The sequence below is a fragment of the Notolepis coatsorum genome (assembly GCF_963971535.1).
Source record: "Notolepis coatsorum genome assembly, chromosome: 14".
NCBI lineage: Eukaryota > Metazoa > Chordata > Actinopteri > Aulopiformes > Paralepididae > Notolepis > Notolepis coatsorum.
This window is the reverse complement of record NC_140178.1, coordinates 70254325-70268026: the sequence shown is the minus strand read 5'-3', so window position 1 is coordinate 70268026 and position 13702 is coordinate 70254325. Positions and strand designations below refer to the sequence as shown.

Here is a 13702-nt window from a genome sequence, read left to right as displayed (position 1 = left end):
TTTTAATTTCCAACAGGGAGTGAATTAAGAGCTGATAATGGATGTAAATTTGGCAGAGATGTCTCACAGGGTCCAGTGATCTTCTCTCTTCCACAGCAGGGTGTGTGTATGTGTGTGTCTAACACGGTTGTTCTGCATACACCACCATCCCTATGCCCTAATTAGGACTAGCATAAAATCCATAGAAACACATAGGAAATTGCACGGTTGCACACATACACAAACACATGTACACACACAATAAACCAGAGCAAGATGTTAATTCATTTGAAAAATATAACATTTTAATAAAGGCTACATCTCTTCATAATTACAATAATTAAAGTACCGAGGGATGTGTCCAACGGACTTCTATAGAATGCATCATTTACAGGGTTGTTGTTTTTTTACGAGTGGAACCCAAGAAGCCATGAAAAATATTAGAAAACATAAACATGATTAAAACGGATACTAAAAGGCATAAAAATATCTTTTCAACATAAGGCCCCTTGTGAAAACCAAGGGAGTAAGAGGACCCTGAAAACTGGGTAAAACACGGCATAGAATCCATGTAGGCACAGCTACTGTACTCAGTTACAACACTATCCACATAGTGTAACACCATCACCACCACCATCATCATCATCATCAGCATCATTATCTGCAGTTGGCAATGCAGGCTTTGCAATACACACAGATTAACTCTAGTCAACACAACAGGCAAAAAAGTAATTTGGGGTACACATTTTTAGAGCTTTTGTTGTAAGGGCATTAATATCGGTGCCAAGTGTAAACACATTTTAGGTACTCAAGGACCTCCTGGGGACGACACTCCTCTTACTAAAAAGGTAGGCTATTTGTGTGACGCCTGGGCCGCGGGGACTAAAGGCACTAAAGATGCGACACACCAAGGCTTAGCTGGAAGGGGTCCCAGAATAGGGGGCGTAGACGTTAATAGTATTTACTTTCTGTAGTACACTCGGGGGCCCTTCAGAGCAGATAGGGACACAGCCACAAATAGCAACAGGAGTGGGGAAGTGTTATCATAACGTAAGTGTATGAGAGATGTTCTCAAAAGCTTTGAGCGGTGAGGTCTCCAGCAAGAGAGACGTCACGCTGAAGCTCTGGGAACACACGGCCGACGCTTCCAAAGACGAGTTTATAGTCCAGCGCTACCGTCCGGAAAATTAAACCGTACACATGTAGATTCATAGGGGGGGATCTTGGTTTGAATGTCTGTTCTCGCATTTGGAACACTGGAGAACATTTCCCCTTGTTTAGTTTGGAACACCGGAGAACGTAAATTCTTGTTTCGTTTGGAACACCGGAGAACGTTTTTCCTTGTTTCATTTAGAACACTGGAGAAACATTTTCCTTGTTTCATTTGGAACACCGGAGAACGTTTTTCCTATTCCTCCAAGCAGCTTGCTGGACGTCCATATGGACAGTGGGGGTGGGAGGACGGGCAAGGACAGGAGAGGAAAGGGACATCTTCAATAAATAGCAATATAAATCTTTACATAGCAACACAAGTTATCATAATACAACTCAATGTACATGTATATCTGCATATACATTTATGGGGTGTGCCAGCGAACATGCCACTGGCGAAGACGGGGTCGGAGTAGGCGCGGTCAGTCTGAACTTTGACCCCACACTGCCCCGGTTCTTCCACAAGTGGTCATTCACCTAGAGAGTTCACTGAAAGTCCCAACGTTTTCTTCACTCCTCAAGGAGGGATATTTGAGTGAGTAGTCCTGCAATGACGATAACGTTCCTTCTTCCACCTTTCAGTCCGTTTATCCATCCATCCATCCATCCATCCATCCATCCGTCCATCCATCCGTCCGTCCATCCGACCTTCATAAGCCTACAGTCCTTCAGCAGCACCTCCAGTCCCAGCAGTCTTAGCTTAAAGCACACACACCGACCCTGCTTCCACTGTGTGTGCCAAGGAGATGTCCGTGGAAGTGAGTGAGGTGCCCGTAGGAGGGTGCATTCCGTGGGGTGGGGTTGGGATGGAGTGTGTGTGTGTGTGTGTGTGTGTGTGTGGGGGTCTCACTCCACCCTCTCCACCTTGCCCAGGATCTTGCCCTCGTAGGCGGGCAGCAGGGAGCAGTCGTCGGAGACCTCCTCGAACACGGCGCCACACTCAAACTCGTCACTGGCCTTCTTGAAGTAGTACCTGCAACACAGAGAGAGGGGGAGAGTTAATTCCAAGATACATGGAGCGACAGTATGGAGGGGATTCAGCTGATCCATCTCAAGACACAGCTCACACCGTTCAAAGTACATTTGGTCAAACAAAACGCTGTTGTAGTGGGCAAGGCACTCGCCACCAATGTGGAGACGCTGGGTTCGCGTGTTCGAATCGAGCTCTCCACATTGTTTTCAGTTTAGCTGGTCGTCCGCAGTAATACACATTGGCCGTATTACGGGGAGGGAAACTGAAGGGTGGGGATCGGGCGTTGTGGACAGTGACTCCTACAGGTCGGTTGGTGCGCCTGCGCAGTAGAATCAGGAAGTGTCGGGGGCAGCGTGAGCCTCCCACGCGTTACTCCTCGCCACTGAGAGATCGAGCTGCGCAGGTGAAAAGATGCGACTGCTGTTACCTCAAGTACCGGAGGGGACTTGTGCTATGTATGACTTAGTCCACATTGCAGCCGGCTTGTGGGAGGCAAGAAACAGCGTTCGTGACAGGGGAGGGTTGAATTGGATGATACGAAATTGGGATGGGAGAAAATATAGAAAATGGGAGAAAAAGTGGATAAAAAAAATAAAAAAAAACGCTGTTGTTGTTGTTGTTGTTATGCATTGAAACCTGCATATGTATGTACTTTTGTGTGTGTCGGCCACCTGTTTCAAGTTCAAGTTTCAAGTTTGTTTATTAGTTGTCACATATAAAATACATGTACTTTACGGTGAAATGCTTGATTCTGTATGAGCCCCTGGGAGTGTGCTTCATACTAGAGATGTTCCGATACCATTTTTTCCTTTCCGATCCGATTCCGATACCTAAGCTTTGGGTATCGGCCGATACCGATACTTATCCGATACCAGTGCATACATGGTAAGCTGCAATATGTAGCGCACGCAATTGGTTACAGCTCCGCTCCCGTTATCGTTAATTTCGTTTAAAAACCTTATTTGGACAGTACCAAAAGAGATTAGACCACATCGTATGTATTGATAAGACCTTCTACTAACTATATCAAAAGACAACATGGTTAGGGATAAGGAAAGGACGGGAAAGAAACAAGAAACGGCAAATCTAACGGCGCCGATTGAAACTCGGTCAAAGACAATGACAGGCGACGCTGTGGCAGTTCCGTTGGTGAGCCCCGGCGCGGGGAATATAGAGGAGAATACACAGGGACCAAAGACAAATGTCCCCGAGAGGGAGACAACAGATGACAACATAACAGGAACATCAGAAAAAAATACCGTGAAGGAAAAAGCAGGCGATTTTGAGAAGATAATAGCAAAATCATCCATCGGATCCCTCACTGCTCCAACAACATCAACTGACACAAGCAGTTCAATTACACAACCCGACTTCAACTCTCTGACTATCCTGATAAAAGAACAGATGGTCGCTTTCAAAGCACACGTTGAACACATCGATACTAAATTCGAAGAGGTTATGAGAGCGGTCGCTTTACAGTCCATGCGAATCACGACAGTGGAGAATACGGTGACAGAAATCACAAAGGCAGTCAAAGCGAACGAAGGTGGCATGACAGAGATGGGAAATGAGATGGAAAGAGTGAAAGAAGAATATCGGAGGGAAATACAAGGGCTTAAAAACGAAGCGGCGGAGAGGCTACTAGAAACCCAACGCTACCACAGGCGGAATAACATCCGCATTGTAGGGCTTGAAGAAGCAGTAAACTGCGAAGATTCCAACTTTCCAACAGTGTTATCAACGATTTTGAGTAACATCGATCCAAACAAAGTGCCAGAAGTGGACCAAGTTTACAGAATCGGTTCTCGGGGGCAAAGAATCAACGGGCCAAGAGTCATCATTGTCACCCTGCGGAAGACTACAACAAGGGATGACATCATCAAATATGCTCGCAACCAACGTGGGAAGCTGAATTATGGTGGTAAACCAATATTTATCTACGAAGATTTGAGCAAAGATGCCATCAACCGACGTCTACCATACAAAGATGTGATGCAAAAGCTGTTCAAAGCCGGTTACAAGCCAAGGTTATCATACCCAGCGCTGTTATCATTCTTGGGCAGTGACGGTCGCAGGTCAGATATACACACGCCTATGGAAGCTGAGGATTTTCTGAATCGAATTGGAGCAAATAACCCAAGGCAGGGCGAAAATGTCGGAAACATATAAGCCTCTTTCACATTGTATACCAGTGTTAGAATGACTTTATTGTGTTCATCAAGGTAGCAGACGATATGCAAGCCGTCTATAACAATGTGTATTGTGTATAATACGATTCATAATACATTATAATTTCAGACTCTGGTCTCTGAGGAGACAAATACATATTGCAAAAAGATCTATCTGGAATATTCTGGGTTTATCGCTCAAATACCCTGAGTCTCTTAGATCATTCTGGAACATAAAATAGTCTAGTCACTAGTATACTCTACAACCTTCTAGAATATAAGGCACCATGACAACGAAGCCTACAACTCTAACAATAAACATCCGGTGTGTATACACATAGCAGATAATAAATTAAATGAAGTTCTATCAGTCTTTAATAATATTTTAAAAATTAACCACACTTAAACGTATGAACACTACAAGGTTATTCTAACAATTTAAGTAATCACTCCATTGAGGGCACATTGAAGCTCTAAAAGGCGCTGCTTTTCTATCATATCTAATCTGTTAATTCGAGACTAGTGGCTTCTCCACGTTGATAATTATTCTATCTCTCATTCCTTATCTATATCTTTCCATTGATTTTTATTTTATTAAATTTTTTCTTCTCATTACTCTATATTTTTTAAAATATATTTTAACTTACATTGTTCTTTTCCAATGTTCTTCACATTAAGGTGTCAATATTGCTCAACAATCTTTTCCTTTTTTCCTTTTTTCCACACGTTAGTAGAGGGTTCAAATGAATATGTTGATAAAAGTTTATTCTCTTTTTTTTATTGTTTATTTTATTTTTTCTGTCATTTATCACAACACTTCATTACAGTAAGGGAAGGGGCAAGACCAAAAGCGACATTCTATTGCAATAGAATGGAAATGTTAGATCCTATGGCAATTAGCATAGGTAGATTAAGATTACAATGCTCAGTTTGGGCAATCCGGTGGACTATGGGAGAAAGTCAATCGCGGAGGATGTGTTCTTGGAACACAGGCCTGTACGACTTTCTGGGTGAGGGGAAATTAGGGGATTTTTATTTGTATATATATATGTTTTTAAGCTCGGCTCTCAACGGGACCTCATTAATTGGATGTACATCTATTGTAGCTTCACACTCCAGAAACATTACCAAAAACTACACAAAAACATGCATAGATTATGGCTAGTTTGAATATAATGGTATGGAACACCGGTGGGATAAACAAACAACACAAACGCAAAAGCGTGCTCACACTGATGAAAAAAGAACATGTGGACGTGGCTCTATTAAGCGAAACGCACATTTTAGAGGAAGACATAAATACGTTAGCGGATAACATATACCATAATATTAGTCACTCTTCTTTTGTTACGAGAACTAGAGGGGTAGCCATAGTCGTCAGACGCAAATTAAATATCGAATTGAAAGGGGTATGGTCGGATGCTGAGGGGCGCATAACTATAGCTAGGATTATACACAATAACAGGAAAATTGCATTAGCAGCGGTATATGCCCCAAATTTGTACGAAGTGGGTTTCTTCACTTCACTAACCGGAGAAATGTTAAACCATCCCGAATACTCATATATAATAGGTGCGGATTTTAATGCCATTTGGAACCCAAGGATGGACAAAACTTACCTTACCTTTTCCAGCGAACAAAAAAATTCATCTAAAGCATTAAAAGATTGGTCGAAATCAACAGGAGTAACTGATTTATGGCGTTCACTTAACCCCATGACCCGCAAGTACTCCTGTCGTTCGTCGAGACACAACACACTATCCAGAATTGATTACGTCTTTGCATCCCCGAGAATATTTGATAAATATGAAGTGGAAATGACACCCAATGCGCTATCAGATCACTGCTACTTAATCCTGAAAGCAACATTTGGTACACTATCTTCCCGGGCCCCAAGATGGCGTTTTAATTCTATGCTGCTTAACAACAATGAATTCATTACACAAATTAAAGAAGCTCTCACAATATTCCTACGGGACAATGCTAACTCGGTGCAAGATCCCAGAATATTATGGATGTCGGTAAAGACTATGATTAAGGATTTCTCGGATAGATTTTCCTCCATATTGCGCAAAAATCAAAACACAAAACTATCTGAAATGGAAACGCTTTACTCAACGCTTTTTAATTCTTTAAAATACAACAACTCTACTAGACTAGAAAACCAAGTAAACATTCTAAAGACAGAGATCAAAGCAATATACAGACAAAAATCGGAATTGCAAATACGCAGCACAAGACAACAGCAGTACTTCCAAGGCTCTAAACCTAGTCACCTATTAGCCATGCGACTAAGAATTAATGCAAAATTTGCAGATATAACTGCCATTAGGAAACAACAAGCCCTAGTAACAGAACCCAAAATAATAAACGATACATTCAAAGAATTCTACTCCGATTTATATAATTCAGAAACGACCTTTGATCAAGACAAATTAGACACATATCTTAATCAAATTACTCTCCCTAAAATTACGGAGGAAGACGCTAAACAGTTAGAAGTACCGATCACATTAGAAGAACTCAAGTAGGCCATATCCGGAATGAAAAACGGCAAGGCTCCGGGAATTGACGGTATCCCATCAGAAATGTACATTTCTTGCTGGGACATATTTGGACCCTTATTACTAAATATGATCATATACTCAGTCAAAGAGGGAAGCTTCCATAAACACCAAAATACCGCACTCATTTCAGTTCTTCACAAAAAAGACAAAGACCCCACTGAGTGCGGTAGTTACCGTCCTGTAAGCCTCCTCGGAACCGATGTCAAACTGTACTCTAAGATATTAGCCATCAGATTGCAAAAGCATATGACGTCTTTAGTTCATCCGGACCAAACAGGCTTCATAAAAGGTCGCCTGATCAATGATAACATAAGGCGAATACTGCACGTACTAGATGCTGACAAAGAGGACACCACACCTAAGGCGATACTATCCCTGGATGCTATGAAAGCATTTGACAGGTTAGAATGGTCGTTTCTATGGGCAGTATTAGAAAGGATGGGGTTAGGAAAAGGATTCATTGATATGATTAAAGTACTATACAAGGACCCATCGGCCAGGATTACAACAGGCACATTCATCTCCGATATCTTTCCGGTATCACGCTCAGCCAGACAGGGTTGCCCTCTTAGTCCCGGACTATTCGATCTATCATTAGAACCTTTAGCACAATTTATAAGACAATCCCAACACATAGAACCAATAGTAATCAAGGGCACACATCTTAAAATTAGTTTATATGCGGACGACGTAATATTGTTCATGCAAAACCCCAACAACACATTGCCGCATATACTCAAGTTGATAGAAAACGTTGGTGATTTATCGGGATTTAAAATAAATTGGCCTAAGTCGGCGTTTCTTCCTCTTAACACCAGTGCAAAAAAAGACACAACCCTCCCAGGTGCGATACCCATGGTCAAACATTTCAGATGCTTGGGTGTGGAAATATTTCCCACCATAAGACAAACGGTGAAGCACAATTACACAAAAATACAGAACAAAATCAAAGACGACCTGGACAGGTGGGCAAAACTTAAAAACTCAGTACAGGCAAGGGTATCAATAGTTAAGATGGATGTATTACCAAGAATCAATTTCTTCAGCTCAATGCTTCCGTTACCTCCTCCAGAGGGCTACTGGAAAAGATTACAAACCTCCACATACAAATTTATTTGGAATAACAAACCACCTCGCATAAAAAGATCCACCGCACAGAGAAATAAAGCAGACGGTGGCATGGCAGTCCCAGATTTTTTACAATATTTTAAGGCCTTCACTTTAAGACCAGTGAAGATATGGTTTGACCCCCAGGCTTTGGTATCTTGGAGAGAATTAGAAGAAAACATGGTAGCCCCACAGAGACTGGAAGACATAGCACACACTAAAATTTCAATCAAGCATTGTGAGCGAGAATTTGGCCCAATAATTACCCATGCAATCAGAACATGGCGGGAAACACAAAAGAAATATCCTAACCCTCAAGAATGGCATAATCACACTCCCATATTCAATAACAATGCACTCTTAATGGGAAAACGACCTATAAGATTCCCTATATGGGAAGAGAAAGGCATACACTCATTAGGGGATATTTTTAATAACAAGGGCCTCTGTAGTTATGTCGAAATATGCATAAAGTTTAACCTCACCGAGTCCACATGGCTTTTTTACATACAGTTACGACTTTGTATGAGATCTCACGGTGTTCCATTACTCGTACCAATTGAACACCACAGATACCACAAATTTTTCTATGAAAGAGATACATTGGGAGGTTTTGTATCAAGTTTTTATTATCAATTACTAACGTCCTCGTATGAAACCCTTCAAATAGACACTGTCTGGAGGAGGGATATACCAGACCTGGAATATGACTTTGATTGGCAAGGAGCCTGGGAAAATGTCCGACTTACATCAAGGAACCCGGATCATCAACAAATCAATCTGAACTATATTCACAGGACATACTTGACTCCTATAAGGCTGTGCAAAATGGGGCTTATACAAGACTCCAAATGCTCCCAATGTACAAATGGGAACGAAGGAACATTTATGCACATGTATTGGGACTGCCCACCAGTTAAGGCATTCTGGAAAGATGTGTCCCAACAATTATCAACACTCGTATTTTGGAATATACCTGTACACCCCGCGGTATTACTATTGAATGATGTTTTTGAGTTTGCAGTGAATCCACAACTAAAAAGATTGGTTTTATCGGGTATCACAGTAGCTAAAAAACTGATCGCATCACGTTGGTTTCAACCGGAAAAAATTTGCCGAAAAGTGTGGTTTCTTACATATCTTGATGTGATATATCAAGAAATATCTACAGCAAGAATTCTGGGGATCAATGAATCCAAAATGTCAATGTGGTTAGAAGTGGTGGAGAGAATAAAAGCTAGCTTATAATGGTGGTGTCTGGTTAGGAGTGAGGGATAATGGAGGTACTATCCAAGAGGGGGTCTGGGAGGGGGGGGTTTGAGCTGGAGCATGTGTGTAGGGTTTTAGAAAATAGGTATTAGGGGTATATTATATACTAACATTTATATAATTGTAATTTCGTTGGATATACACTGTATACGGCTAAAATGTTATTATAGACTATTTTTGTTTTATCCTGTTTCTGTACTTGCATATATTATAACCACCTTTACTGAAAGTTTCATTATGCATTGTGTGTTGAGTACTGACTTTTAATAACTTTTTGTTCTGCAATAATAATAAAAAAAAAAAAAAAAAAAAAAAAACGATATTATATAATTTTTTTATAAATATATATATATATATATTTTTTTTAACAAATACTGTTTTATATATACTGTTTTTTTGTAATAACTAGAAAGTAATGGTATTTATTCAACAACAGGTGATTGTATAGATTTGTATTATCATTAATCAATGAGTATGGGGCTTCAGCACTGCAGATATACCCTACTCCAATGATCCACACGGACATTATACGTTGCTGCACTCGCTACCCACTGGCTCTGCAGATATACCCTACTCAGTCTGTCTACAAGGCTCCGTTTCAGTAGCAGTCGATCTGTTGTGATTTTTGCACAATAAATATTCAACGTTCTCTTTTGAGACTCCGCCTCAGACTCTTATCATTTGGCACTAAAAGCTAAACATTGTCACCGATATGGCTGTCCGCAACATGTCATTAATTGTGTACGCGAGGTGGTCTCAATGACGACACCAACGTGAGCTAAGTTAGCATAGCATGAGCTGTCGGTATATGAAAAGACTGTAACGTTACTGGTGACATTGTGATTTAACGAATACTCCTTTGCCAACTTGCTGTACTTTGCTTGCAGGTCTGCAGCCATTATTGCTGGATTATATGAATAGCCCCAACTTTAGCCAAGGTAATGTTAAAGCTAGCTTTCGGTTAGCTGTTCAATGCTAATAACACCGGCCACCAAGCGAACCCATGAGCTCGCCGTCAACACCGCTCTGTCGGGACGATGACATTTAAGAAAGTATCTGCTGTTAAAATGACAAATGGCATTGACACTTTAATCGATTAAGCACACGTTTGTTTTATAATGCTTACTCAACAGACCACAGTGTTGTTGATAAATTACGTCATATGGTATCGGAGCGCAGCATTAGAGGGTACTCGCCGATACCGATACCAGCATTTTAGCCAGTATCGGCGGCTTTTCCGATACTGGTATCGGTATCGGAACAACTCTACTTCATACAGTAAAAAAGTAAGTAAAAAAGTAAGTAAAAGAGGAATATACAATACAATATACAATCTAAAGTACAGCTTAAGTACAATCTAAGTACAGTGAGTAAACATTTGTAAACAGTGAGGTACAAATGCAGACAATGAGGTACAAAACTTTAAGGTAAGGTGCAAATGCAAATGAGGTATGAATGTAGTGCAAATCTCTAAATAGATAAATATAATGTAGTGTTAAAGTGTCTAAAGTGAGTGTTACGGTGAGTGTTTGTTTAAAAGTGAGTGTGTGCATGTGGATGTGTGTGCAATGAGTGTAAGATGGTGGGTTGTTACATAGAGTCATTGAGCATCCTGATGGCCTGGGGATAGAAGCTCCTTCTGAGTCTCTGTACTGGCCATGAGACTCCGGTAGCGCTTGCCTGACCGCAGCAGTTCAAAGAGGCAGTTGTTTGGGTGACTAGAGTCTCCCTCACTAACCCTATCTAAATGAGCCATTGTTAGGCAGGGCAGAGGACGGACATGGCAGACGACCTGACCTGTAAGGTCGCATGGGGTCGAGCTCTCTCTCTCTCTCAGGCCTCAGCTCTGCCATGCACGATGTCAATCAAGCAGTCCGCTAAGCCTATAGAACCCCTGCCTTTCAGAAGGGGTGGTCTCTGCTGCTAAAAACAGGCTTAGCCCAAAATAAGGTCTCTCTTTCGCCTTCTTTCTCTCTCTCCCTCACTTTTACTCCCTCTTTTCCTTTCTCTCTCTCTGTCCCTCCCTCGGTTCTGCACAGCCCCAGCTAACAGGGGCCAATTAGGCCCTTTGCGCAAATGAAGGGGTTCTTTTACAAAGGCTGAAATTTTGGGTGCCGGCAAGTCTGCCTGTCATAACCCCCGACCCAAAAACACACCCACTCGTCCACGCGTTTGTCATGGCACGTACACACACACACACACACATGCACAAACAAACATACACACACACACACTCTCTCTCACTGCTCCTCATCCCTGCTTTATGACTGGATGAAGAACAAAGAAAAAGAACAGAAAGAGGATGAAGGAGAGGAATAAGTTCACTGTGTCCTGCCTTCCCCCTGTGTGGCATAGAGGAAGCCCAGCAGACGGACAGCTTGTGGTGTGTGAGGTGAGAGAGAGAGAGAGAGAGAGAGAGAGAGAGAGAGGTGAGAGAGAGAGATGAGTGTGTGAGATGAGAGTGTGAGATGAGAGAGATGAGTGTGTGAGATGAGAGAGAGATGAGCGTGTGTGAGATGAAAGTGAGATAGATGAGTGTGTGAGATGAGAGAGAGAAAGAGTGAGAGATGAGAGTGAGAGAGATGAGTGTCTGAGATGAGAGTGAAAGAGATGAGTGTGTGAGATGAGAGTGTGTGTTTAAGAGTGTGTGTGTGTGTGTGTGTATGTGTGTGTGTGTGTGTGTGTGCGTGTGTGTGTGTGTGTGTATGTATGTGTGGGATGAGAGTGTGTGTAAGAGAGAGTGAGATGAGTGTGTGTGAGAGTGTGTGTGTAAGAGTGTGTGTGTGTGTGTGTTCGCGTGTGTGTGAGAGAGTGTGTGTAAGAGAGAGAGCGATAGAGAGTGTGTGTGTGTGTGTAAGAGAGAGAGAGAGAGAGTGTGTTGGTGAAAGCAAAAAGGAGGGGTTTCTGGTCAGCCATGACTTCACTGGGCTGTTAATGATGCCCCCCCCCCCCCCCACACTCCTTTTAGAGGAAGAGGAATCAGCAGGGGGGGGGCTTCACTCATTAACTATGTAATGGAAAAATGCCTCATTTTGCCCCATGTGTGGCGTTGTGTGTTGGAATGTATGTGTGTATGTATGTGTGTGTGTGTGTGTGTGTGTGTGTGTGTGTGTGTGTGTGTGTGTATGTGTGTGTGTGTGTATGTGTGTATTTGTTTTACCTTTTAATGAGACAGAGAGAGGGGGGGGGGGTCTGAAAAAGTCATACAAACAATGCTCATAAAAAGAGAACTGTAGTCTTAAAAAACAAACTCCTCACAAAGACACACACACCAACTGGCATAAGGGGGGTCAGTAATAAAAGAGAAAAGAAAAAGCAGCTTCATTTGAAGCACAGGAAGGCTTCAACTAAACAAGGTGCGAGGGGTCTCCCTCACAGGACTGAAACACTCTGAGTCGTAGTAATAATAATGATGATGATGATGATGATGATGATGATGATGATGATGATGATGATGATGATGATAAACAGATACCGTGATAACAAAAAAAAGGATAATAATGGCTGTTGTTCCAAGCTGAACTGGGTAAATAAATAAGACGACATGAAGGAGAGACTGAGGCTGATAACTGTATCCTCCTTCTTTCTTTCTGCTACGGAGGAGGAGGAAGAGGAGGGGGAGGAGAAGAAAGTAAAAAGGAACCAACAAAAAAAATCTTCAAAGCGCCACAGATCTTATTTGCTCAGAAAGAGACAGAGAGAGACGCAGAAAGAGAGATGGAGAAAGAGACAGAGAGGGAGAAAGAGTGAGAGAGACAGAGAAAAAGAGACAGAGAGAGACAAAGACAGACAGAGAAAGAGAGAGAAACAGAGACACAAGAAAGACAGAGATAGACAGAGACAGAGAGAGAGAAAGAAAGAGAGGGCTTTCCATTGGAATATGTGGCAAGATAGTTTTTCCTCTTTCTCTCTCTCTCTCTCTCTCTCTCTCTCTCTCTCTCCGTTGCGCCGACATCTGGCACCAATATCGTCTGGCATCAAGGCCTGGCGGTACTGTTCTTTGTTGAATCGCTGCCATATTGAAATGACCCAACTTCGCGCATTCTCTGCTGCTATTAAAAGCCTGCACACAGCCTTCTGTCCAGCGATGTGGACAGCATGACACAGGAAGTCAGAGAGAGAGAGAGAGAGAGAGAGAGAGAGAGAGAGAGAGAGAGAGAGAGAGAGAGAGAGAGAGAGAGAGAGAGAGAGCAGACCGATAAGTAAGCGTCACACTCCATGATCAAAGATGTTACACACATCTGCCTGGAGGCCGACAAGATGCTTCAACTTCTCTTTTTGCAAGGAAACGCACAACTCAGTTCCAGGAATGGGTGACGTACTATAGTACTCTGAATACTATGCATAGCTACGTACCGCTGATCATAAAGACCAACGAGGTGAAGGTTCCACTCTTTCTTCCATTCTCCTAACAGCCCATTGGGGCG

At 42.2% G+C, this 13702-nt stretch overlaps 1 protein-coding gene across 1 annotated transcript in view; it reads right to left on the bottom strand.

Moving 5' to 3' along the window:
- Positions 1-298: 298 nt before the first annotated feature.
- The window catches only part of axin2 (axin 2 (conductin, axil)), a 38769-nt gene continuing 25365 nt past the window's right edge, over positions 299-13702 (bottom strand). The window contains exon 11 of the mRNA XM_084328162.1: positions 299-2164. Within this exon, the coding sequence (XP_084184288.1) occupies positions 2038-2164 (127 nt within the window). The 3' untranslated portion in view covers positions 299-2037. The remainder of the gene's footprint in view (positions 2165-13702) is intronic.